This window comes from Sapajus apella, unplaced genomic scaffold (assembly GCF_009761245.1).
Source record: "Sapajus apella isolate SASKATOON/1434 unplaced genomic scaffold, GSC_monkey_1.0 scaffold83, whole genome shotgun sequence".
In the NCBI taxonomy this organism is placed as follows: domain Eukaryota; kingdom Metazoa; phylum Chordata; class Mammalia; order Primates; family Cebidae; genus Sapajus; species Sapajus apella.
Genome location: NW_022437023.1, coordinates 3,073,964 through 3,101,598, shown reverse-complemented (window position 1 = coordinate 3,101,598; position 27,635 = coordinate 3,073,964). Strand labels below are relative to the sequence as shown.

The following is a 27,635-nucleotide window of genomic DNA, read 5'->3' as shown; positions in this document are numbered from 1 at the left end:
CTGGCCTGTGACCTGCTTTAATTAATAGAATATAGTGGTAATGATATTGTGCCACTCTGGCTTAAGCCTTAAGAAGGCAGCTTCAACCAGAAAAAAAAAAAAGACGGCTTCATACAAAAATTAGCCGGGCATGGTGGCGCATGCCGGTAGTCCCAGCTACTCTGGAGGCTGAGGCAGGAGAATCGCTTGAACCCAAGAGGCAGAGATTGCAGTGAGCCGAGATGGTGCCACTGCACTCTAGCCTGGGTGACAGAGGGAGACTCTGTCTAAAAAAAACATAAAATAAAAAGGAGGAAATGGCAGGCACATAGCAGCCACAGGTCTGTAGCAATTCTGAAATCCAGTTGGACATAATTCCTTAGTTAGGTCCCAGTTCTTCAGGGTAGTTGCATTTTTTTAAAAATTTTTTTATTAGACTAAGTCTTATAAATTTTAGTAGAGATGAGGTTTTGCCATGCTAGTCAGGCTGGTCTTGAACTCCTGACCTCAGGTGATCCACCTGCATCAGCCTCCCAAAGTGATAGGGTCACAGGCATGAGCCACTGTGCCCGGCCCATTTCCTCCTTTTCAGTGAGAATGCCAATTATGATTTTCCCTTCCTGGCCTCACCATTGTGTATAGGGAGTGGATAACTTGTCTCTTTAGTTCAAAGGTCTTCAGACTGAGAGGAGCATCAATTGAGAAGCCTCATTTATACCTGGCCTTGATTTAGATGAGGAAAGTATGGACTGCAAGCTCAATACTGGCACATGAATGGGGTGAGACTTCACGGGGGACTTAAGGGGCAGTAAGTGTATTGTACATATAACAGCCAGTGAATCATTAGGAGACAGCAGGTGGACTGTGATAGAGAGTACTTTGGTGGTCTCCAGAGAACCATGTATTCACACCATTGTTAGTTCCCTCCCCTTGAACCTGGACTGGAGCTGTAACCTGCTTTCACCAAGAGAATGTGGTAGAAGTGATGCTATGTCAGTTACAGGTATAAACCTTAAGAAGGCCAGACAATTTCCATATCTGCTCTGTGGGGGAAGCCAGATACCACGTTCAGAAGTCCGATCACCTTGAGACAAACACGCTGTGAGAAACCCAACCTAGCTTCATGGAGAGCCCATGTGGAGAAGAGCTGAAGAACCTTGCCAGCATCACAGCTAGGGTCCTACTTGCCTTCCATGTAAGGCCATTTTGGAAGTGGATCATTCAGCCCTGTTCAAGCTGCCCCACCCTTGCCACATAGACTAGAGACTAGTTGTCCCTGCTGAATTCTGTCCAAATTGCAGGATCATGAGCAAATGATGCGGTGTGGATCTGTGTTCCCACCAAATCTCGTGTTGAACTGTAATCCCCAATGTTAAGAGGTGGGGCCTGGTGGGAGGTGATTGGCTCATGGTGGTGGATTTCTCATGCATGGTTTAGCACCATCCCCTTGGTGCTGTTCTTGTGATAGTGAGTGAGTTCTCGTGAGATCTGGCTGTTTAAAAAGCTGTGGCACCTCCCCGTTACCTCTCTGTCTTGCTCCTGCCATGTGAGAGGCCTTATTCCCCTTTTGCCTTCTGTCATGATTGGAAGCAGAAGCAGAAATTGCCATGCTCCCTGTATAGACTGCAGAACCACGAGCCAATTAAACCTCTTTTGTTTTTCTATGTATGTATTTATTTATTTTGAGACGGAGTCTTACTTTGTCACAGGCTGGAGTGCAATGGCACAATCTCAGCTCACTGCAACCTCTGCCTCCTGGGTTTAAGGGATTCTCCTGCCTCAGCCTCCTGAGTAGCTGGGATTACAGGCTCCCGCCAACTTGCCAAGCTAATTTTTGAATTTTTGGTAGAGATAGGGTTTCACCATAGGCTGGGCTCAAACTCCTGACCTCCAGTGATCTGCCTGCCTTGGCCTCCCAAAGTGCTGGGATTACAGGTGTGAGTCGCTGCACCCAGTTTTATTTTATTTTGAGATGGAATTTCACTCTTCTTGCCCAGGTTGGAGTGCAATGGCACAATCTCTGCTCACTGTAACCTCCACCTCCCAGGTTCAAGCAATTCTCCTGCTTCAGCCTCCTGAGTAGCTGTGATTATAAGCATGTACCACCATGCCCAGCTAATCCTGTATTTTTAGTAGAGACAGGGTTTTACCGTGTTGATCAGGCTGGTCTCGAACTCCTGACATCAGATGATCCACCGCCTCGGCCTCCCAAAGTGCTGGGATTACAGGGGTGAGCCAACACGCTTGGCCATGTCTTTTCTTGATAAATTACCCAGTCTATCATATTTACTCACTGTTATTTGTCCATTCTCACATTGGCTATGTTTGTTTATAGCCAATGTGATAACGGACAAATAACAGTGAGTAAATATGATAGTTGTTATTTTAAGCCATGAGTAAGCGAACTATGAGACCCATGGCTGGCTATTTGTTCTTTTATTTTTATTAACAGCTTTATTGAGATATAATGCACATACCATACAGTTTACCCACTTAAAGTGTACAGCACAATGGTTTTTAGTATATTCACATATGTGTGCAACCATCACCGTGGTCCACTTTATAATAATTTTTCAACAAGAAATTCTGTATCCTTTACCTATCACCTTCCCATCCTCCCTTCTCCTACTCCCCCAGCCCTAAGAAATCTATGTATTATCTCCTTTGTCCTCTGTTTTGGACATTCCACGTGAATGAAATCATATAGTAAGAGACTTTGTGATTGATTGCTTTCATTCATTATGTTTTCAAGGTTCATATATCTCAAGGTAGCATCTATTAGCACTTCATTCTTTTTTATGGCCAAATAATGTTCCATTGTGTGGATATACCACATTTTGTTTATCCATTCATTAGTTGCTAGACATTTGGGTTGTGTCCACCTTTTGGCTATTATGAATAATGCTGATATATCCATTGGTATCCAAGTATCTGTTTGAGTTCCTGCTTTTAATTCTTTTGGATAAATGCCTATGAGTGGAATTACTGGAACACATGGTAATTCTATATTGAACATTTTAGGATTGCCAAACTGTTTTCCACAGAGGCTGTACTGTTTTACATTCCCACCAGCAATGCATGAAAATTCTGGTTTCTCCATATTCTCACCAGTGCTTGGCGCCTTTGTCAAAAATCAGTTGACCATAGATGAATGAGATTATTTCTGGACTTTCAATTCTATTCCATTTCTCTATCAGTCTATCCTTGTGCCAGTATCACCCTGAGTTGATTATTGCTATTTTGCAGTAAGTTTTGAAATCAGGAAATAGGAACCCTCCTACTTTGTTTTTCTTTCTAAAGATTGTTTTGGCTATTCTTGGCCTAATGCAATTCCATATACATTTTAAAATCAGCTCGTCAGTTTCTATAAAATAGTCATCTCAGATTCTGATGGGGATTGCATTATGTCAAAAGATCAATTTGGAAAGAATTGGCATTTTTAACAATATTAAGTTTTACAAACCATAAACATAGGATTTTTTCCAATTTTTTTTTTTTTTTTTTTTTAAAACAGAGTCTGGCTCTGTTGCCCAGGCTGAAGTGCAGTGGCATGATCTCAGTTTACTGCAGCCTCCAACTTCTGGGCTTAAGCAATCCTCCCACCTCAGCTCCCGAGTAACTGGGACTACAGGTGCATGCCACCATGCCAGGCTAATTTTTGTATTTTTTGTAGAGCCAGGGTCTTGCCATGTTGTCAAGGCTGGTCTTGAACTCCTGGACTCAAGAGATCCTCCCACCTTGGCCTCCCACAGGGCTGGGATTACAGGCATGAGCCAACATGCCTGGCCAGTTTTTCTAATTATTTAGATGGTCTTTAATTTATTTTTTAAAAAACCTCTGCATACATTCCATTAAAGACCATCTTTGGGCCGGGAGTGGTGGCTCACCCCTCTAATCCCAGCACTTCGGGAGGCCGAGGCGGGCAGATCACCTGAGGTCAGGAGTTCGAGACCAGCCTAACCAACATGGAGAAAACCTGTCTCTACTAAAAATACAAATTATCTGGGCGTGGTGGCACATGCCTGTAATCCCAGCTACTTGGGAGGCTGAGGCAGGAGAATCGCTTGAACCCAGAGGCGGAGGTTGCGGTGAGCCGAGATCATGCCATTGCACTCCAGCCTGGGCAACAAGAGTGAAACTTTGTCGCAAAAAAAAAAAAAAAAAAGGACTGTCTTTAATTTCTTTCAACAATGTTTGTCATTTTCTAAGTTTATACTTCTTTCGATAAATGTGTTCCAATAAGATGGATTTTATTCTTTTTGATGCTATCATAAATGAAATTGTTTTCTTAATTTCACCTTTGGATTGCTCATTGAAAGTATATAGAAATACAATTGATTTTTGTTATTTATCTTGCAACCTTGCTGAAATTGTTAGTTCTAATAGTTTTTTAGTAGATTCCTTAAGATTTTCTACATACAACATCGTGTGTCTGTGAAGAGATATTTTTATGTCTTCCTTTCTAGTTGGATTCCTTTAACTTGTATTTCTCGCCTAATTGCCCTGGATAGAACCTCTAGTATAATATTAAATAGAATTGGTTGGAATGGCTGCATGTGGTGATTCATGCCTGTAATCCCAGCACTTTGGGAGGCTAAGGCAGGTGGATCACTTGAGGTTAGGAGTTCGAGACCTGCCTGGCCAACATGGTGAAATCCTGTCTATACTAAAAATACGGAAAATTAGTCATGCGTTGTGGCATGCACCTGTATTTCCAGCTACTTGGGAGGCTGAGGCATGAGAATCACTTAAACCCAGAAGGCAGAGGTTGCAGTGAGCTGAGATCAAGCCTGAGATCAAGCACTCCAGCCTGAGTGACAGAGTGAGACTCTGTCTCAAACAAAACAAAACAAAAATCAATAGAAGTGGTTGGAATTGACATTCTTCTCTTATCCTTGTCTTATTTCCTGGGGAAAGCATCCGTCCTCTCACCAGTAAGTATGGTGTTGGCTGAGGGTTTCTCACAGATGCCCTTTATCAGGTTGAAGGTGGCTGCCTGTTTTCGTAAAGTTTTATTGGGACACAGACGTGCATTTGCTTATCTATTATCTATGGCTGCTTTGTGCTATAATGATAGACTTGAGTGATTATGACAAAAACCATGATGCTTGCAAGTCTAACATATATACTATCTGGTCTTTAAAAAAAAGTTAGCTGGACATGTGTTTTAAGCCACTAAATTCTGGAGTAGTTTGCTATGCAACAATATATAACTAAACAAACTCTCAATCTTAAACTGGGACCCCAAATTGAGTAAAGGGGAACCAACCAACCAACCAATCAAACCAAACCCTTCTACAGGCTGCAGTCCAGCTTCAAGTCACTGGGTGGCTCAGAAAATCTGGAGCCCTGAAATTGAGTTAAGATGATCCCAGACTGCCAGTGTCCCAAATCCTGGTAGAAGCCAATGGAAATCTTTTCCAGAGGACGGTATAATTGTTGTTAATTAAAATGATTTTTTAAAAATACAATGTCCAAAACACAACCAGGTCTGTGGTGACATGAGAAAGAATCAGTAAAAACTGAACAATGGGGCAAAGAGTGGCGGCTCACACCGGTAATCCCAGCACTTTGGAAGGCCAAAGCGAGAGGATCACTTGAAGCCAGGAGTTCGAGACCAGCCTGGCCTCTGCAAGTAGTGAAACCCCCACCTCTACAAATAAAAAATATTAACCAGACATGGTGGTGCACACCTGTAGTCCCAGTTACTTGGGGGGCTGAAGTGGGAGAATCACTTGAGCCTAGGTGGTCAAGGCTGCAGGGAGCCATGACCACACCACTGCACTGCAGCCTCAGTGACTGAGTGAGACCTTGTCTTGAAAATGAAAACAAAAATAAAAACTGGTTGGGTGCATGGCTCATGCCTGTAATTTCTGCACTCTGGGAGGCCAAGATAGGAGGATCCCTTGAGCCCCAGAGTTTGAGACCCGCCTGGGCAACATAAAGAGACTCTATCTCTATTTTTTTTTTTTTTTTTTTTTTGAGTAAAAAGCAAACCCAAAATCTGACAGTGGAAGAAGACTCATAGGAACTCCAGGTTGGAATTATCAGTTATAGACGATAAAACAATGATACTATGTTTAAGGAGGGAAAAGACAAGCCTGCAAATTATAACAGGGGACTGAGAGCTACATGAATTGGCATAGCAGATTTGAGAAAGAACCAAATAGAGGCCAGGTGCGGTGGCTCACGCCTGTAATCCCAGCACTTTGGGAGGCCAAGGCAGGTGGATCACTTGAGGTGAGGAGTTCAAGACCAGCCTGGCCAACATGGCAAAACCTCGTCTCTACTAAAAATACCAAAATTAACTGGGCGTGATATACGTGCCTGTAATCCCAGCTACTGGGGAGGCTGAGGCAGGAGAATCGCTTGAACCTGCCTCAAGCAGGGAGGTAGAGGTTGCAGTGAGCTGAGATCTTGCCCTTGCATTCCAGCCTGTGTGACAGAGCAAGACTCTTGTCTCAAAACAAAAAAGAAAGAGAGAGAGAGAGAGAGAGAGGGAAAGAAAGAAAGAAAGAGAGAAAAAAAAAAGCAAGCAAGAAAGAGAACCAAATAGAAATTCATTCTAGACCTAAAGAATAGAGTAAGTACATGGAACTCAGTAGTTGGCTTTAAGAGGAGATTTTTTTTTTTTAAGCTGAAAAGAGAATGAGCTGAAAATAGAAGAAACTTATTAGGACAAACCATGGAAGGAGAAGAGAGAAAATACAGAAGAAAAGGATAAAGTAAGAAGATTGAATGTGTTTCAATTGGAGCCCCAGAAAGAAAGAAGAAAAAGGACAGAAACAGTATTTGAACATATAATGGCTGAGAATTGTTAAAAACGAATGAAAAACTATTCAAAAGGTGTTAGGCAGCCATGAAATGATAGGTATCAACTCTACCATGCATTCTGACTCTTAAAAACCTTAGTGTACAAAGCTTCCTTTAAAAGGATTCGGAAACCAAGATGGAGGTAGCTTGATAATAAGTGGAGCAGGGCTTGCCTGGGCTGAGTTCAAGTACAAGCTCTGCTACTTCCTAGCTGTGCCACCTGGAAACGGCTGCCAAACTTCAATTTTCTTAAGTAATAAATGAGAATAAAGAGTCATACCGGCCTACTCCATTGTGAGAATCAAGTGATAAGTCCGGGCAGGGTGGCTCACACCTATAAACTTGACACTTTAGGAGGCTGAGGTCAGAGGATCTCTTGAGCCCAGGAGTTCGAGACCAGCCTGGGCAATAGAGTGAGACCTCATCTCTGAAAAAAAAAAAAAAAAAAGAAAGAAAGAAAGAAAAAGAGAATCAAGTGATAAAATGCATGTGAACAAGTCTGGTGAATGCCAAGTGCTTTTTAAATGAGATGAGGTTTGAGCAGTTCCTCAAGCATACCCAGGGTCACTACCAGTGACAACCAGGACTGGCCACATAATTTGTGAGGCCCAGTGAAAAATGAGAATGCAGGGCCCTTTGTTGAGGAAGTACTATGAATTTCAAGATGGCAGCAGCAGAGCATTAAACCAAGCACAGGGCTCTTCTAAGTACAGGGCCCTGTGTACTGCATGGGTCACACATTCATGGAGCTGGCCTTAGCAACAGGCCCTGCAAAGAACCACTCTGTGCCTTAGGAAAGGGCTGCTCATCCCACACCCAGGTGTCTGCAGCCATAGCCCACATCATCTTTGAATTCTGAAGGACAGCAATGTTTAGGGAAAACGCAAGCACACGTGTTTCCAAATGCCAAGGAAGGCAAGTGCAGTGACCAGAGTGGTTTTCTGGGAGAGCGGGTGGGGCTAGCCAGGCTGCCATTGGAACTGTGGAACTGACTGTTCTCCACAGACTCTGGCCTAGAAAAAAGAAGCCTGTAGCTGTATCTACAGGGCCTGTTGTTGTTGCTGCGGTGTATTACAACACAGCCTGGCAGCCTCCCCTGCCTTTCTGTCTTCCTCCTGGAAGAGCCTGGTCCCAGGCATGTGACACGTCCACACAGCCCTCTGCAGATTTGCCCACACTGCTCCTCACTCTTCCCTCAATTATTAGGATTTTCCAGGTCTGCATGCTTTTTGCTCATGCCATCCCTTCCTGCCTGGGAGTCCCTTTCCTCCTTGTCCACACCCCTCTGTCTGGCAAACACCTACTTCATCTTCTAAGATTCAGCTCTACTGTCAGGTAACCTCTTCAATGAAGCCTTCCCTGCCTCTCCTAGAAGAAGAGCTGATTCCTCTTTCCTTGGGGACTCCCGCTGTGCCCTATGCAGACATCTGCCACAACCCCTGTAACAAGAGGAGAACTGACTTGTTATGTGTATGTCACTGTCTCCTAGGCTGAAGCCCTTGAGGATTGGGTCATATATACCCTGCACAGAGCATAGACCTTAATATGTACTGTTATTAAGCACAGTAGATGCTTAATCAATTGGTGTTAGTATGTGGAGGAATTTTGATCAACTTTGTTTTTCTGCGTTAATGAACGAATAAGTTGTTTCAGTGACTCTCCCTGGCAGCTGGTAAACAGGGAAGCTTCTAGGCACTGAGAATAGACAAATGACTGAGACAGAGACCCTGTTCTCGAGGCGGTTTCAGTGTTGGCTTTATCTTTTCTGCAGACATCATCTCTTGAAGGCCGCATGGAGATTTGTAGAAGAGGCTCTTCATAAATATTTGGATGCAGTATAGTGCAAAGAGAACAGGTTTGGAGCCAGAAGACATGAGTTCTAATCTGGCTATGAGACATTAGGTTTCCATAGGTAACTATTATGTCCATTGGGTAACTAGCTATGGGATATTAGATTTCTGTTTCCTCTAAAATTAGAGTTGAGTTAGATTCCCTAAGGCCCAGGTGCAGCTCCTGCATCTCTATGGGAGCGACTCAGAGGTAGCCATCTGGCTGGAGGAAAGTAGGTCTGTCCTGAAGTTGCTTTTGCTTTTGGAGTTGGCCGAAGAACTCAGCCGTTTTGTGCGCGCGCGTGTGTGTCAGTGTGTTTGAGATGGGAGTCTTGCTCTGTCGCCAGGCTGGAGTGCAGTGGTGTAATATGGGCTCACTGCAACCTCCGCCTCCCAGATTCAAGCGATTCTCCTGGCTCAATCTCCCAGGTAGCTAGGACTGCAGGTGTGCGCCACCACGCCCAGCCAATTTTTGTATTTTTAGTAGAGGCGGGGTTTCACCATGTTGGCCAGGATTCTCTTGATCTCTTGACCTCGTGATCTGCCCACTTCGGCCTCTCAAAGCTGGGATTATAGGCCACCGCGCCCGCCGAACTCAGCCGTTTTTAAGGCCTCTTCTTGTTTTAATCGCCTGGGATCTCCTGCTTGAAAGGTAGCAAGCCAAGAGAAAGTATGGTTGTTATAGTCACTGGGTGCCCAGAGGGAGGTGATATCTGCTAAACTGTTTCTCGAGGTGGGATTTCCCCAGACCTGACTGGGCATCTTTGACTTCTTGGGGTGGCTTCCTACGGCTAACCTGGCCAGTTGACTTAATCCAAACAGCCTGGCCTGCCCCTCTCCAGCCTCTGAGTAGGCCCTGTGGACAGATAGAAGGGGCAGTGCCTTCAGAGACACGATACAGACGGGAAGTCAACTACCTTGCTTAGGCATTAATTTCTCGGGAGGTAAGAGATGTTGTGAGGGGGTGTCGGTTTCCACCATCCCTTCTCTATGGCCCCCACAAAGGGCAAGGGCCAGACACGTGGGCTGGCGGGGGGAGGCGGAGAAGCCAACGAATGGGGGCGGGGCCTCATTTGCATGGACGGCGCGCGGCCACCAATCCGGACAGGCGGATCGACAGCCCGCGCGCCTTTTGGGGGCGGACTGACAGCCCCGGGGCCCTATGGAAGGCGGGTCCTGCGGCCGGCGGGGGCGGGACGGGGCCGGGCGCTGCCCGGGGGATTCGGGCCCGCTCGCGGGTGCTGCCAGTCTCAGGCGGCGGTGTCCGGCGCGCGGGAGGCCTGCTGGGCGGGCAGAAGGGTGCGCGGCGCGCGAGCGAGGCAGAGAGTGACGGAGTCGGCGAGCCCCCGCGGCGACAGGTACCGGCGCCATGGCCGCGGGAATGGGGCGGCCGGCCGCGGCGCCCCGGGAGCCGAACGCCGTCCTTCCCGGTCCCGCCGCGGCCGCACTCGCCGCCTCAGCTCCCACCCCCACGCGGCTTCGCAGCCCAGGAGCCGCGTGTCTGGGGAAGCAGGGCCGGGAAGCCTCGAGGGGAGCGCGCGGGAGGCCCCGGCCTCACTGCGGCGCCCCTCGCCGCGCCCCCGGGGCCGCGGGGCCGGTACTCCCGGCGGGAGGCGCGGAGCGGGGTGGCCGCGGGCGCCGCTCCCCGCCCCCGCCGCGCTCTCCCGGCGGATGCGAGGCCGGTCGCGCCCGCTCGTCTTCACTGAGCTTTTGTTTCCCGCCGGGGATCACAGGTCCCGCGCCGCCTCTGGTCTCCGGCCCCCGGCTCGCCCGGGACTGGCGGCGGGACCCTCGGAGAGCGGGGCAGCACCCGAGCCGGCACCGCTGCGGGCGGGAGCCAAACTTCGTCTTCGGTCCCGGGCGCCGGGACAACCGGACCCCGGGGCGAGCCGAGCGCCAGGACGCCGCGGGCGCGGGGCGGACTTGCCCACCTGGCGGGGCCGTGCAGGGGAAGGTGTTGGGGTAGCCGCGCTCCGGGTGTGAACTGGCGGTCCCCGCCTTCACCTGCCGCCCCCGACAAGCGTCGGGGAACCTCAGCGCCGCAGACGGCCGCTCGTGGAGGAGTCCGCGCGGCGCCGTCTAACAGGTGATCAGCGTCACTCCCGGGCCAGACCCAAGCGGCTGAACGCTGTGCCCGGGCTCCTTACGCTCTTCAGTTCTAGGATGTGAAAACGCCTTCCGCCTCACAATTGATCGCCCAAAAAGGTGCGCCGGTCACCGTATAAGAGTCAAAAACCAATATTGCCAAAAAGACTCTTCGAGAGTCAGGGTGCAGAGTGCCTTTCTTCGATCCACGCGCCGGCAGGAACGTCATAGTCTCGCTTTTAAAATCGGGCTCTGCAGTGGTGGCGAAAGCGTAGTAAGGTTCAAGTTGTAAGCGGAGATGCAGAACTCTAGATACCCTTCAGTGTGGTTCAGGACAGTGTGTACAGCGTTTGGCCGCCGTTCAGTAAATTCTGCATGAGGCAGTTTGAGCTCGTGGTTTTGGATTTACTTTTCAGGAGTATGTTTTCCAGTGGAATAAGGCTTCGTACTGAATGGGAGCTTTCTTTGCCTCTCTGAGGGTAGACAGGAGTGTTTATTTTCATTGTCTTCCCATTTTGTTAGATTGTGGACAAGGGGAAAGTTAAAGCATATTTTGGTTAAGTATTTTTAATAGTCTGGGATTCTATCCACCTCCCCCGTAAGGGTCTTTACTTTAGGGAATTATAAAGTAATTCTCTAAAGGGAGCTGCTTCTCTTGGTGTTGGAATCAAAAGTCAAGAATCGACTTGAAAAGATTCTTACTCTGGTGGGAAATTTTTATTGTCATACTTTCACTTCACCATTTTCTGTTTATCTCTCCCCCAGCTGACCTCTGCTGACAATCTACAGTTATGGCCCTGACCAATTTAGAGATTCTATAGAAATAACGTTTTTAAAACGATGGTTATTAATACTCATTATTTGTGGAAAAACACTTGATTTACTCAGGTTTTTTCTTCTAATGTGTCTTCTAATATCTGTATTAGGTAGGATTTATACTTCAGAGATGAAGTTTAAGTTAAGAACACTGTAACTAATCTTAATTATGCTGGTTTATTATTCATTGAATGGTCATTTTACTTATTTGCCTAGGTAATTATAGTTAGCTAATAGCTGATAAGAGTTCTCCATTGAACCATAAATTCTTTAACCAATTATTGTGACTATTTTAGATTAAAAAAAATCAAAGATGGTCTTTATAAATTGTTTTATTTCTCCAAAACAAGCTATGAGGCCTTTGTCTTTCTAACATTTAACAAAACAAATATATTTCTTAATCTTTAATTCTTTTAGTTATGGGAATTTTGTGTGAATTGCTTTTTTAAAACACACTTTTAATCAGTTCAACATGAGAAACTTAAAATATTGAATTAGGCAACTAATCTTTAGTTTTCTGTTTATTCTTGGAAAATAATGCCTATTTTGGGTTCAGTTTAGTTTCCTAAAGGCTTCTCAGCTTAGGATGAATTAGTCTGGAGAAGAAAGAACATCCTGTTTGTATACCTGTAGAAGTTACTGCTGTTAAAAGATAAGTTGGCTTTTTGATGCTTAGTGTGGATAGATGCGTTGAACAATGACTCATCCTCGTATATGGAGGGCTTATTCTATATACATAGTTGTAAGGATCTGAATAAGACTGTAGTGCTATTATTTTGATCATTTATGTAATTGCTCTTTAGTGTACAGGAATATATTAAATACTATTTATAATTATTGTGTTTATTCTGTGGTGATGTATATATATACCACATACAATAAAGTTATATTTCATAATTTATTTACATATAAGTATATTTTAGTATTTTAACTATAAAAGTTAAAGCTTTATTAACTTTAAAAGCCCATTTTAAAAATCAGTTTTTAGATATTTTAATTACTGATTTTTGTCTACTTTAACTTGTAATAGATGATATTATAAAATTATCAACCACAATTTCAGTTTTAAAATTAAGCATAAGTTGAATTCTCACATCCACACAATAAACATTGGGAATGTTTAAAGCCATTTACCCTCAGGTATAACTGTTTTTGAGTTTGGAGGTGGTAGTAAGTATTTTTAAATAAATAAAGCTGCAGAAAACAAGGACTTATATTAAAACAGCTAACTTTGAGGACAGATCAAACGGCACTATTATAGACAGTAGTAGTGTTTTTTTTTTTGGTTTTTGGTTTTTTGTTTTTTGTCTTTTTTTTTTGAGATGGAGTTTTGCTCTTGTTTCCCAGGCTGGAGTGCAAGGGTGCTATCTGGGCTGACTGCAACCTTCCCTTCCATGTTCAAGTGATTTTCCTGCCTCAGCCTCCTGAGTAGCTGGTACTACAGGTGTGCGCCACCATGCCCAGCTAATTTTTCTATTTTTAGTAGAGACGGGGTTTCTCCATGATGGCCAGGCTGGTTTTGAACTCCTGATAGGTGATCCACCCGCCTTGGCCTCCCAAAGTGTTGGGATTACAGGCATGAGCCACTGAGCCTGGCCTCGTATTGCTTTATTTAACAGTAATGTACTTGTACCTGGCATGAAGAATTCCTCTAAAGATCTTTAATTAAGCTTCCACAGTTCCTAAAGAATAATCTATATTGTACATATTGAGTGCACTAAATTTTGTAATTCCTGTTTAAGTTAAATAATCTGCATTTTGTAATTCTGAAACTATTTGAACTTTCCAATCTAGCTGATTAGTAGATTTTTTTCAATATTTTATATTTCTGAATTTTTCTGCAGTATATTTTAGTGCATTTTAAAATCCTGTCATCATATCCCCAAAAGCATAAAGAAAAATTAAATCTACAGAGTGAGAGTGAGACTGTCTCAAATAAAAAAAAAAGAAAATCTGTATTCAGTAGAGACTGGGTGGATGGTGGTATGTGTGTCACAAAACTATTGATTTAAAACAATAAACACTTAAGTGTGATTTAATTTGCAAATAAGATGTTTATTTACTATGTAAAATACAGTACTGCCAAATAAAACTGGTTAAAATAATTTTCAGTAGGGCCATATGTACTATTACATTACTAACAGATTGATAAGAGTATTTTAGCAATATTTAGAACACTACAATTCCACTCAAAATAATTTGTAACTTCTTATAGTAGTTTGTTATGAGAACCTACATTTTATGCTTAATTTAGTATTTACTTCTAGGTTTTTTTTGTTTTTTTTTTTTTTTTGAGTCAGTGTCTTGCTTTATTGCCCAGGCTGAAGTGCTGTGGTGTGATTGTGGGCTCACCGCAGACCTCCTGGGCTCAAGAGATCCTCCTGCCCAACCTTTGATCTCAAGTGATTCTCCCACCTCAGCCTCCCAAGTAGCTGGGGTTATAGGCACCCATCACCACAACTGGCTAATTTTAAAAATTCTTAATTTTTAGTAGAGACAAGGTCTAACTATGTTGCCCAGGCTGGTGTCCAACTCCTGAGCTCAAGTGATCCTCCTGCCTTGGCCTCCTCAAGTGCTGGGATTATAAGTGTGAGCCATAGTGCAGGGCCTACTTACAGCCTTTTAGGAAAACCTTTAGTTAATGAGAGTGAAGGTCCACCAGAGGGAGTGTGGGGTCTATATATTTGTTGTATTTGTTTTTTACCCTTGGTCTGGAATCAAAATATTAAAAAAAAATATTTTATTTTAGTTCTGTAAAACAATCAGGCAAAAGATATTGAAAGTTGTGATTGTAGTTGTTTGGAGTTGCTGTCATTTTTGTTATCAAAATTAAAGCTTAATCAAGGCTGTTTCTCTTCTTAGAAAAAGGTGGTGAGGTGCAGTGACTCATACCTGTAATCCCAGAACTTTGGGAGGCCAAGGTGAGTGGATTGTTTGAGCCTAGGAATTCAAGACCAGCCTGGGAAACATGGCGAAACCCCCTTTACAAAAATAGAAAAATTAGCCACGTGTGGTGGAGTGCACCTGTAGTTTCAACTATTTGGGAGGCTGAGATTGGAGGCTCACTTGAGCCTGGGAGGTTGAGGCTGCAGTGAGCTGTGATCAGCCATTGTACTCCAGCCTGGGCAACAGAATGAGACCCTGCTCAGCCTCCCGAGGAGCTGGGACTACATGGATGCGCCACCACGCCCAGCTAATTTTTTAATTTTTAGTAGTGATGGGATTTCACCATCTTGGCCAGGATGGTCTTGATCTCCTGACCTTGTGATCTGCCTGCCTTGGCCTCCCAAATTGTTGATTACAGGTGTGAGCCACCGTGCCCAGTCTACATAACATAGACTTATTAAAGAGATTGGCTTATGTATGTTTTTATACTTTTTATGAAAAAAGATATATATATATACACACACATATATACATACATTGTGTGTGTGTGTGTGTGTGTGTATTTTTTTTTTTTTTAAGAGATTGTGTCTTGATCTATCGTGCAGGCCGAACTGTGGTGGCTAACCGCAGCCTCCACACAAATTCTTGGGCTCAAGTGATCCCCTTGCCTCAGCCTCACAAAGTGCTGGGATCCCAGGCTCAAGCCAACATGCCTGGCTTAAAAATGTACGTTTGAATTGTATCTTTTTGAGATTGTGCATTTTTTGGAAAGAAGAATAAGAGGTGAACAAAAATTAGAGTGGAAGAGGGTTGTTTTTTCTCTTTTGTAGTTGCAAATCCTAAGTGGGCAGTGGTAAATTTCTAGAGTCATTTGTAGCATTCTGTTTTAGTTTTGGCAGTTTATAGATGTTATAAATGAGGAGTCCCCAGAAAATGGCCATTTCATGTAAAAAGCAGGGTTGCAAATTTCAGATTGATCTTTTCAAAGGTTAGATTTGTATTTGTTTCTCAATGTTCCTATCTCTGGAAACGAAAGAACCTCCTCCATTGTTAGCTGAAAATTGCACAGTGAATTTGAAAGTCAAGATGTCCCAATCACAGACATAATGCTGCATGCGATAGGTTACTTTTTGGAATGGAGAAAATGTCCTAGAGATTGAGTCTGTATCAGAATGTACTCTGAATGAGCATGGAATGTTCTTTACCCATGTTAGATATTAACCAATTGAGTTTTTCCATGTTTAACTTTTTTTAAAAAGCAAGACAATAAAACAGTCTTGTATTCTGAACACACATTTTGGGTTTTGTTGCTAGCGTAAAAATTATTGCCTAGTGGATGGTAACACTGTTTTGAAGTTCTAGCTTGGAGGAGATGTTTGTTTCAAGAGAAAAATGTGTTTTGTTGAAACCTGACAAGGTAATTTACATGGAGAGATACTTGTTTCTCTTTTGAATTATTGTTAGGTTAAAACATAAAATTACTAAGAAAAATTTAGATGTTCATCATTCCCATCTTAGATTTACTTTCACTATGAACTTTATACATTCTTTCATTTTGAGATGGAGTCTCACTCTGTTGCCCAGGCTGGAGTGCAGTGTCTCGAACTTGGCTCACTGCAACCTCTGCATCTCAGGTTCAAGTGATTCTCCTGCCTCAGCCACCTGAGTAGCTGAGACTATAGGTGTGCACCACCATGCCTGGCTAATTTTTTTTTTTTAGACAGAGTCTGGCTCTGTCGCCCAGGTTGGAGTGCAGTGGCACAATCTCGGCTCATTACAACCTCTACCTTTTGGGTTCAAACAATTCTCCACCTCAGCCTCCTGAGTGGCTGGGATTACAGGCGCCCTCCACCATGCCCAGCTAATTTTTGTATTTTTAGTAGAGATAGGATTTCACCATCTTGGCCAGGCTGGTCTTGAACTCCTGACCTCATGATCCACCAGGTCCCAAAGTGCTGGGATTACAGGCGTGAGCCACCATGCCCTGCCATAAATTCTTTTAAAATATCTTTCTGGTGGACTTCTTAGAATTATTCAGGCTTGTGTATGTGTGTGTATATTACACATATATGTGTAAATATCAAGTATCTTTTTTACATTATATATAACTATATAGTTGCTATATGTTTTATGTATTTATAGCAGTATCTATACTGCCTTATTTCCCAGGCATATTTATATGTAAAACTTTTCTTTTCAATGAAATCTTACTGTACCAAGAGAAAATAAGTATATGCCCACAACGGTTGGTTCATAGCAACTTTTTTCACAGTAGAAATAAACTACTGATTCACATAGTAACATTGATAAATCTCAGAAATACTGTTCACAGCAAGAGAAGCCGGGCACAGATGAGTATGTATAAGTGTTTATGATGCCATTTATGAAAAATACAATAACAGGCAAAACTAAGATATAGTGATAGAAATCAGGACAGTGGTTGCCTCTTCGTAGGGGCTGTGATTTCTAAGGGACGTGATGGAAATATTCTGTCGCTTGACTTGAGTGATGGTAATTCAATTATATACTTTTTGGGTAACTTTGTTTTCATATAATTTTTAGGATGTGAGGGCGATCTGGCTGTGACATCTTGTCACCCCATTGATCACCAGGGTTGATTTGGCTGATTTGGCTGGCTACGTGGGTGTCCCCTTCCTCCCTCACCACTCCACATGCGTCCCTCCCGAAGCTGCGAGTTCGGTCGAAGAGTGCCACCATCCCCGATAGAGGAGGACCAGTCTTCGGTCAAGGGTATACGAGTAGCTGCGCTCCCCTACTAGAACCTCCAAACAAGCTCTCATATAATTTTTAACTTACACAAAAGTTGCAAGACTAGTACAAGGAACTTCCGTATACCTTTATACAGGTTTGCCAATTGTTATGTACATTTATTCAAACATGTTGATTCAAACTTAAGATTTTATAGTATGTAAAATTTTACTTTAGTAAAGGAAAGAAAGCTTAAAAAATTTGTTGAAAATGAGGATAATCACTGGGCTTGGTGGCTCACGCCTGTAATCCCAGAATTTTGAGAGGCTGAAGTGAGTGGATCACCTGAGGTCGGGAGTTCAAGACCAGGCTGACCAATGTGGGGAAGCCCCATCTCTACTAAAATACAAAATTAGCCAGGCATGGTGGCCCATGCCTATAATCCCAGCTCAGCTACTCAGGAGGCTGAGGCAGGAGAATTGCTTGCACCTGAGAGGAGGAGGTTATGGTGAGCCGAGATCTCGCCATTGCACTCTAGCCTGGGAGCAACAAGAGCAAAACTCTGTCTTCAAAAAGAAAATGAGGAAGATCCTGTTATCTAAAAAACATGAAATAACTCTTAGGAATTAACCAATGGTTTAATAATGTTGAGAAAGTCGTTGACTGTCTTGTCTTCATGTATATATATTTATACTGCTTTTCACTTGAGACTCATGACAACATGTCTCTGTTACAGAAAACAGGATCCTGAAAATGATTCAAGGTAGAACTGCCTATGAGGAAAACCTGCTTTGTTTTGTTATCCTACACATGTCACCTAGGGAAAGTGACTGAAACCTAGCAATACCTTTCTGGGAATTGGAAGTCGTGACTTTCTGTTAGAAGAGTTGGACACCTACAATGTGCTAGCTGTTACACAGACATGAACAGTTTTTACTATCCTAGAACTTACCAGACAAAGAAGAGGAGGCATACAAATCTGCTTGTTGTTTTGGGTGGTGCTATTTTTCATAGGCAGGAAAGACATTGGTGTTTGTAAACTAAACTATTCTTGATCGTTGGTAAGTGGTAAATCTGAGTGGTGAATCTATCACTGTCTACTAGTTTTAATGTTCCCACAGCCTCAGTAGTGTGATTTGATTTAGATTAAATCAATTTAAATCGAACTTGGCTCGATTTAACAATTAAACAATAATGGCTAAAAAAATTCAACTTTCCTCCTCTACTTATTATTTTATATACTTTCTGGTATGTGTTCATTACAATTTAGTATTAGGCATAATTAATGGATATTGGTTCTTTTCTTCTTTTTCTTTTGAAACAGGATCTAATTCTGTTGTCTAGCCTGGAGTGCCGTAATGTGATAATAGTTCACTGCAGCCCGGAACTCCTGGGCCCCAATGATTCTCCCCCCTCAGCCTCCTTAGTGGCTGGGACTACAGGCATGCACCACCATGACTGACTAATTAAAGGAAAAAAACTGTAGAGACAGAGACTTGCTATGTTGTTCAGGCTGGTCTTGAACTCCTGGCTCAAGTGATCCTCTCACTTTGGCCTCCAAAAGTGTTAGGACTGCAGGTGTGAGCCATTGTGCCTGGCCTGGTTCATTTTTTAAAAATATCTTGTTTTTTTTTCCATCTACATTAGAAAGTTGTTTTTTTGGTTATTTAGCGGAGTGGAAGATGTTTGAAGTAACTGTAGGGCTAACCAGATGCTTTAACAAATTAATCATTGACATTCAAGATAAACATTTGTTTTGCCTTTGCTAATGAAAATAATACATTTATGTGACCTATTTTTATTAGTTTTTAAATTTAATATTTTTTTATTTCAACAGCTTTTGGAGTACAAGTAGTTTTTTGTTGCACGGATGAATTAAATTGTGGTGAATTCTGAGATTTTAGTGCATCCGTTATCTGAGTAATATACATTGTACCCAATATGTAGTTTTTTTGTCCCTTTCCCCTACCCTCTTCTGAATCTCCAAAGTCCATTGTATCACTCTGTATGCCTTTGTGTACTTCTAGTTTATCTCCTGCTTACAAGTGAGAACATGGAGTGTTTGATTTTCCGTTCCTGAGTTAGTTCACTTAGAGTAATGGCCTCCAGCTGTATCAAAGTTGTTGTAAAAGACATTATTTCATTCCTTTTTATGGCTGAGTAGTATTCCATTGTGCATATATACCACATTTTCTCTAGTCATTTAACCTATATATTTTTCAACAAAAGCATAATTCTATGAAGAATAACAGATATATCAATCAACATGGATAAAGAGACTTGACTCTTTCCATGTAATAAACATGTTCATGTGTCTCTGAAATGACAGATGAGGGCTTTTCCCCTTTTATGGTCCATTTCACTATGGTGTTAAATTGATCTGTTGAGAATGAAGAAAACATTATTCAAAAAGTATCTGCTAGAATTTTGTTTTGAATGGTTGGCCGTAACTGAAGATAGGACTTAAAAAATGTCTGTAAGTAGACCTTTTTAGACTTTTTATTATGAAAGTCGCACACATAGACAGAACTGGAGAGAATAGTGTAATGAAGCTTCATATACCCACTCTGCAGATTCTTTAATGAACCTCCATGTACCCATTCCCCAGATTCATTGATTACTGCCATTTTGGTTATTTTTATTTTTATTTTTTTGAAACAGGTTCCTAGTCCTGCTTGTTCCCCAGGTTGAAGTGTAGTAGTAAAATCATAGCTCACTGCAGCCTTGACCTCCCAAGCGCAAGCAGTCCTCCCACCTCAGCCGCCACATTAGCTGGGACTACAGGCATGCATCACCATGACTGGCTAATTTTCTAATTTTTTTTGTAGAGCCAGAGTCTCACTATGTTGCCCAGGCTGGTCTTAAAATCCTGGGCTAAAGCTGTCCTGCCTTGGCCTCCCAGAGTGTTGGGATTATAGGCATGAGCCACCATGTCCAGCCAGTGTGCTTTTTTAAACTGTTAAGTTCTCACAGAGATCATAAAACAGTGGCAGTATTGGTGTACCAAATTTTTCTGAGTTTTTTCCTAAAGTTTTGTTATAAGTAGAGAAACATAAAAAAGCATTGTTTTAGCTCAGAGATTGACTTTGGACAAATGGTAATTATGAAACTTTTTGTCTTTAGCTTCTTTTTGGTCAATTCATAGCCTGGAAAAGAAAAAGAAAGATTAATTTTTACGCTTTTTATTAGAATAAATTAGTTCAAATACTCTATATGTGTAGAATAATGTACTTTACATCTGGAAAGTTAGGTTAGTGTAATATCTGAGGAATGCAGTTGTCTAAATGTTTTTCTGTTGCCTTTTCTTTCTCTAAAAACATCATTGCAGTGCTTTAACTGCCACCCCTTTTTTAGGCCCCAAACCTACATCACTGTCTAAACTTGAAGTCTAAATAGTCACTTATGTCTTGAAATGAAATATATTTAACTACCATCTCTATAGCAGTTGTATGCCAACATGACCCCTCCCCATTCCCTCCAGCCAAACATTTCTCTTCCTGACTTACCTCTTTAGCTGTTAATGACTCCATTATTCTTTTTTTGTTTGTATTCTTTTGTTGTTGTTGTTTTGTTTTTCTGTTTTTTTTTTTTTTTTTTTTGAGATGGAGTTTCGCTGTTGTTACCCAGGCTGGAGTGCAATGGCGTGATCTCGGCTCACCGCAACCTCTGCCTCCTGGGTTCAGGCAATTCTCCTGCCTGAACCTCCTGAGTAGCTGGGATTACAGGCACGCACCACCATGCCCAGCTAATGTTTTGTATTTTTAGTAGAGACGGGGTTTCACCATGTTGACCAGGATGGTCTCGATCTCTTGACCCTCGTGATCCACCCGCCTCAGCCTCCCAAAGTGCTGGGATGACAGGCTTGAGCCACCGTGCCCGGCCGACTCCATTATTCTTACTGGTCATTTTGACTCTTCTTAAACTCAGCAAGTCACTAAATCCTTTTGTTTCTAACTTTATGTCTCTTTATCTTTTTGTCCTTTTCATTTTCACCACACTTGTCCTAATTGTTTAACATGTTAAAGCAGGATGTTATCCTGAATCTTTAATGAACCTCATACATATCAAAATTAAGATATGCCCCTGATGTAAAATAGAAGATTTTCTTCCCTTCCAGAGAAGGCCTCAGTCATAGCTGGTGTGACATGTGCCTGTAGTACCAGCTACTAGAGAGGCTGAGGTGGGAGGGTCATTTGAGCCCAGGAGGTTGAGGCTGCAATCAGCCATGATCACGCCACTGCACTCCAGTCTGGATGCCACTGCACTTCAGTCTGGATGATAGAGAGAGCCTCTGTTATTAAAAATTAAATTACCAAAAAAAAAAAAAAAAAAAGAGAGATTGGCTTCAATCAGCCTTTAGGCAGACACATCATTTTTAAGGCCTAGGTAATAATTATATTTAAACCAAGGTGATATGGAAGATTGCCAAATCACTCAGCTCAAATAACGTGGTGGAATAGTGGTGGCTGGCAGTGCCCATGATTTTTCAAGGGGTTTCAACAGCAGACTTTCTTAGACCACAGATTGTGGCCCAGGATGAATTCCTCCAACCCAGAATATCGGCAAGTGCTTTGTAGTAAGGGAAATGCTGAACCGAATATATATATCACATTTTTAAGACTTTCTAGTGTTTTTATGGCAGAAAGTACAGGTCTTTGGATTTACTTGAAGACTCTCTTCTTATCTTGTGTCTCATATTTCCTGACCCTTTGAAAATCTACCTTTGCTTAAAGTGACATGCTGCTCTGTTTCATTACACTGCCTTCTCTTTGCAGGCTTCTGGAATTGGTTTGTCAGAAAGATAGGAGTTGAGCTTAGTTGGGAGGGTATAAAATAGAAATGAGATTATAACTGACCTCCATTGTTGTTCCCACTAGCAGTTGTCTAGCTTCCAGGGGTCTTGGGCGTGATTCCTTTCCAGATGGGTGGTAGTTTTGACTTGCTTTTGGTCCATTTATGGAGATTTTTTTCTTATTTCTGCCCTTCTGGGAAATGTTAAAATTTCCTTCTGGTACAAACCAAGACCTAGTTTAAGTAATTACTGACTTTGGGGATAAGAGAATGAAATTATATATTACCCTAGATAATTCAGAACATCTGATTAGTTTCTTCTGACGGATTTGGAAATGCTTATGCAGAAATTAATTTAATGATTATTAAGGGGGGGGAAAGAAGGACAATAAACTATCCCAGGAATCCTGATATGGTAGGATAGACACTGGAATGAGATTCAGGAGTGTTGCCACTAAGTTGCTGTATGATCTTGGGTGTGTTAAAATTACTTAGCCATTCTGAGCCTTTATGTATAAAATGAGCGGGTTGGATTTTAGGTAATATCTTAAGGTCCCTCTGCAGTTCTGAAATTCTAAGATGAGTGGTTTCTCAGAAAAAAAAACCTCCTAATTTATATGCTGTTCCTAGTTAATGATTTTTCAGGGGCTGTTTCACATACGTTTTTCTGTTTCCATTAGAGGTTAGGATAAGAAATAATTAAAGGAGTCAGCATTTGTAAAGTGGATTTAGATTTATCTGTATCTTTTCAGTGAATTTATTCTGGACCCTTTCACCTTCTATTAATATTTGTATCCACTTTTCTGCTTTTCTAGCCTTTTTCTTTTCTATTTGCTTTACAGTATGAATTCAAATCCCCTTGTCTCTGCTGCTTCTTGCTACTGCTTTTTTCTAGCTATCTTTCATTACCCATATTTCATTATGATTGTGGAATTTATCAGATACAGGTATTGATCAACTTACGACCTAAGCAACCTATGACCATTCGACTTTACGACCACAATTGCTAGCCACAACTGCTCCGCATCTGGCAGCGCAAACGTTGCCCAGCTGGGCGTACGACAGTGCGGACCAGCTTCCAGCAGCACTACCATCTCCACGTGCATATAGCCTACTCAACTTACGACCAAATCGTGTTACGACCGGTCTGTCGGAACCAATCGTGGTCGTAAGTCGAGCACTAGCTGTAGACCCTTGAGTCGAAGCTATTACTGATTTAAATTCAGATGTCTCAATAGTTGTTCGGATTAATGGGACTCTGTTATACAGGAACTGGAGAGATGAGTCCTAGGGTGAGAGAAGGTGGGCAAGCCTGAAGGTAGAAAAAATGGTGAAGAGAATTCCGAGGATTGTTTTGATTTTGCCCCTAAAATATAAGTTAAAATCCTAAGTTTTGATGATAGTCACTCTTGGCAATGATAAAAGTTTGATCCTGAAGTCATAATGGACCATGCGTTTCTTGAAGGCAGCAGCTGAACTTCTAATCCTGAATCCACACCATTCAGTAATGCTGAAGTATTGCTGCTGCTAAGTGCAAATTGAATTGTTAAGATTGATGCTTTCTTTCCTTGAGGTGTTTTATGGTAGCCTGGGGATTAAGAGTATGGCATAGACTCTTAAGTAAGACTTCAGTGAATCTTATCACTACCACTTTGTAATATGGGATAAGATGCTTATTTTCTGTAAGTCTCAGTTTCCTCATCTATAACATGGGAGAGGGACAAACTGAGCACTTACCTCAAGGTTGTTGTGAGTATTAAATGAGACAGTACATGTAAAGCGCTTAGCTCAGCACCTAGTATGTCTTCAGTAAATATTAAATACTATTCTAGTTTCATTAATAAGTACTGCTGTGTTCCAGATATTTATTAAGTTCTGCTAGGTTCTAAGTTGTGTTAACAAAATGAATAGGACATGATCCTGCTCTCAGAAAAGATAGAACATATGCACAAAAGATGAATAACAACCTATATCCAATGGTAAGTGGCAAATGAGTGGTTGACTTAAGGGCTCAAGAGGCAGGAATAATTGCTTAAGCAAATGAGAACTTCAGGAAGGTGACAAAACTTGATCTGAGCTTTGAAGGACTAATTAGCAAGTTGACAGTCTCTTTGGAGCCAGACTGCTTGTGTTTGAATCCCAGTTCTGCTGCTGTGTCATCTTAAGCATGTGATTTGACCTCTCTCCTAGGATTGTTGAGAGAATTAAATGAATTAATACATGTAAAACACTTAGAATGGTTCCTCAAACATTGTTCTAACAATATGATAACATATTATTAATAAGTTAAGAGAAGGGAGAATGCATTTCAGATACAACATTGAGTAATAATGAAGGGGAGATACTCTAGGTTTGTTTGAAATGATGAAACCAAATTGGCCAGAGGGATAGCCTGCTGGAGAATAGTGGATGAATTTGTCGAGACAGAGTCATGAATGATTAAGCCAAGGAGTCTGGCATCTCTTCCATATATACTGAGGGAACTTGGGAAGATTCTTGGGTTGTTGAGGCTTATATGTTACAGATCATTTCTAAGTCTGTATCTCCAGCATTTCTCCCTATCTTTCCTAATTTCAAAGTAACTGAAACTTCTGTTTAAGCTAATTTTGATAGTAAAGCTCATAATCTTCTGAACTGAGCCATTATGCCTCTTTATTTGTCCATTTATTTTTGTAAATGTGTTTGGCTTTCTCTTTTTCTCCATATTCTAGTTGTTTACATAATCCTTATTTCTTTTCTACAAAGTTTAGTGGGTTTCTGCTAGTGTTTCCTCTCTGTCCTCAAAACCCCAGTCTAGAACCCAAATCACCAAGCCATAAAGTGGAAAGGACCAGAAAGAGGGAGAAAAGGAAGAAGGAAGAGAACCATCCTTTAGTCCAGCTGTCTTGTTTTACAGATGAGGAAATTGAGGTGTAGAGGAACTAGAGGCATATGCTCAAGATCCACAGCTAATGAATGAGCAGGGCTGCCCCTTTTGGGACTAAATGAAGGCTAGTTTTTTTGTTTGTTTTGTTTTGTTTTTTGTTTTATATATATATATATATATATATATATATATATATATTTTATTGCACATCAGGTTCTGGGGTACATGTGCAGAACACGCATGATTGTTACATGGGTACCTACATGGCAAGGTGGTTTGCTGCCTCCATCTCCCCGTCACCTACATCTGGCATTTCTCCCCATGTTATCCCTCTCCAACCTCCCTTCCCCCTGCTGTCCCTCCCCTATTCCCCTCCACCAACAGACCCCAGTGTGTGTTGCCCCCCTTCCTGTGTCCATGTGTTCTCATTGTTCAACACCTGCCTATGAGTGAGAACATGCGGTGTTTGATTTTCTGTTCTTGTGTCAGTTTGCTGAGAATGATGGTTTCCAGATTCATCCATGTCCCTACAAAGGACACAAACTCATAGTTTTTATGGCTGTGTAGTACCCATGGTGTATATGTGCCACATTTTCCTTGTCCAGTCTGTCATCGATGGGCATTTGGATTGGTTCCAGGTCTTTGCTGTTGTAAACAGTGCTGTAATGAACATAAATGTGCATGTGTCTTTATAATAGAACAATTTATAATCCTTTGGATATATAACCAGTAATGGGTTGCTAGGTCAAGTGGAATTTCTATTTCTAGGTCCTTGGGGAATCGCCACACTATCTTCCACAGTGGTTGAACTAATTTACACTCCCACCAACTGTGTAAAAGTGTTCCTGTTTCTCCACATCCTCTCCAGCATCTGTTGTCACCAGATTTTTTAGTGATCGCCGTTCTAACTGGCATGAGATGGTATCTCAGTGTGGTTTTGATTTGCATTTCTCTAATGACCAGTGATGATGAGCATTTTTTCATGTTTGTTGGCCTTATAAATGTTTTCTTTTGCAAAGTGTCTGTTCATATCCTTTGCCCACTTTTGAATGGCTGAAGGCTGTTTTTTACTATAATCTCAGTGTGATTCTCAGCCATCTGGGTGGGAATTTTAGTAGTACAGTAAGTCAATTTTGTGTTATTACTGTTAAGCACCAAGACAAAAAATAATTTTACTTACAGGAACTATATGATAATAATTCAACCTTATTAATAAGCCCATGACTTTATTTCTCAGATGAGCATCACTATTCTTAAAGTAATGCGTAAAACCAACACTCCAAAATCTGCTTTGAGGAGAGGGTTTCTTGCTTTCATTTTTAGAGTTGTAAATTATAATAATATTATAAACATAAATAATATTCTCAAAAGAGTGGACTTTTTGTTTCTTTCTTCTTTTTCTTCTTCTTTTTTTTTTTTTTTGAGACAGGTCTCTCTTTGTTGCCCAGGCTGGAGTGCAGTGGCACAATCACAGCTCCTTTTCAGGCTCAGGCTCAATCTTTCCACCTCAGTCTCGTAAGTAGTTGGGACTAAAGGCGCACACCACCGTACCTGGCTAATTTTTAAATTTTCTGTAGAGATGGGGTCTCACTGTGTTGGTGCCCAGGCTGGTCTCGAACTCCTGGCCTCAAGTGATCTGCCTGCCCTGGCCTCCCAAAGTGCTGGGAATATAGGCAGGAGCCACTACACCTAGCCAATCTCTTAGATTTTAATATATGCCACACACAACACATAATGGTGTGTTATGTATTCAAGCATTTTCTTTTACATTGTTTTTCTACCTAGATGTAATGTGATATAAGGTGTCTAAGCTTAGTGTCTGGCCATACCAGTTGCTCAGTAAATATTCTCTTCCCTTTTACAGGGCTGGTAATTTTTTCTCATATATAATGTTAGTTCCCAAGCATCAGTTCACTATCACATCACTTCCTTTTCTTCCTTCAAAACTTATGTTTAAATACGTTTGCCCTCTCTGCATTTTTAAAATTTGTGTAATGTACAAATACTTTTTAGTCTCTATAAGCATAATCAATAAATCATTTTGCAAATGGTAAACTTTTCATGTTCTATATTCTTTCCCATGATTAAAGAAGTAAAAAGTGTCCTGCGTTTTATACAGATGTCCTAGACCTCTGTAGTCTGCCACATTACTTCTTAAAAAAAAAAAAAAAAAAAGGCAAGCTGTTGGACTAGATTGATTTTTACTGAAATATTCATTTTTCTATATTAAACACTGTGAAGTTGAATCATATAATTCACAAATGTCTATACAACATTTTTTCCGTGTCCTCAATACCTTGTATCAGATTATTTATTTGTATTTCTCATGGTTTGGTTTCTTTTTCTTGTCTTCATTTTTCTGAAGGTAAAAAGGGATTTTTTTTCTCCCTTTTCTGATCTGTGACTTGTTTTGTATTTGGATGGTTACCCTTTATAACAAATTTTAGCTTGCTTATAGCCATTACTGGAGATAGTGAAGAAAAAAGACACAACAAATTTTATCTTCTAATTATTGCTACTAAGAGAGAAGATAAATGCCTCAAAAGTAGATTTTGGGGTTCTTTAGAGGGCTGGTTTTGTGTGTGTAGGTTTCTCTTAGCCCCTTCATATAATGTGTTGAAACTTCTGTTTCTATTTTTTAAATGTTTTTCTTATGTTGATTTATGTTATTGCTGCTTAAAAACAATTTGTTAAGCTATATTTGTGGATGATTACTAGCCTTTTAAATTTACATAGTAATAAATTTTGCTGTTAACTTCAGTCTTAGAATATGAAGTTTTTTGTAATTTAACTTCTATTAACCCTGCAATTCTGTTTTGTTTTGTTTTGTTTTGTTTTGTTTTGTTTTGTTTTGTTTTGTT

General features: G+C 41.5%; 2 protein-coding genes across 4 annotated transcripts in view; both read left to right on the top strand.

Moving 5' to 3' along the window:
• FKBP5 (FKBP prolyl isomerase 5) overlaps positions 1-27,635 on the top strand; it is a 159,155-nt gene that overhangs the window by 24,582 nt on the left and 106,938 nt on the right. Inside the window, exon 1 of one of the 3 annotated variants that reach the window (XM_032253531.1) lies at positions 9,841-9,979. The exons of 1 other annotated variant lie outside the window; for it this stretch is intronic. The gene's annotated coding sequence lies outside the window, so the exon portion shown is untranslated. Of the gene's footprint in view, positions 1-9,840; positions 9,980-27,635 lie in introns of those variants that run through there. One more of the 3 variants, XM_032253532.1, reaches the window with a different exon arrangement.
• LOC116533672 (translation initiation factor IF-2-like) overlaps positions 9,989-27,635 on the top strand; it is an 18,764-nt gene continuing 1,117 nt past the window's right edge. Inside the window, exon 1 of the mRNA XM_032253534.1 lies at positions 9,989-12,807. Within this exon, the coding sequence (XP_032109425.1) occupies positions 9,991-10,587 (597 nt within the window). The 5' untranslated portion in view covers positions 9,989-9,990 and the 3' untranslated portion in view covers positions 10,588-12,807. The remainder of the gene's footprint in view (positions 12,808-27,635) is intronic.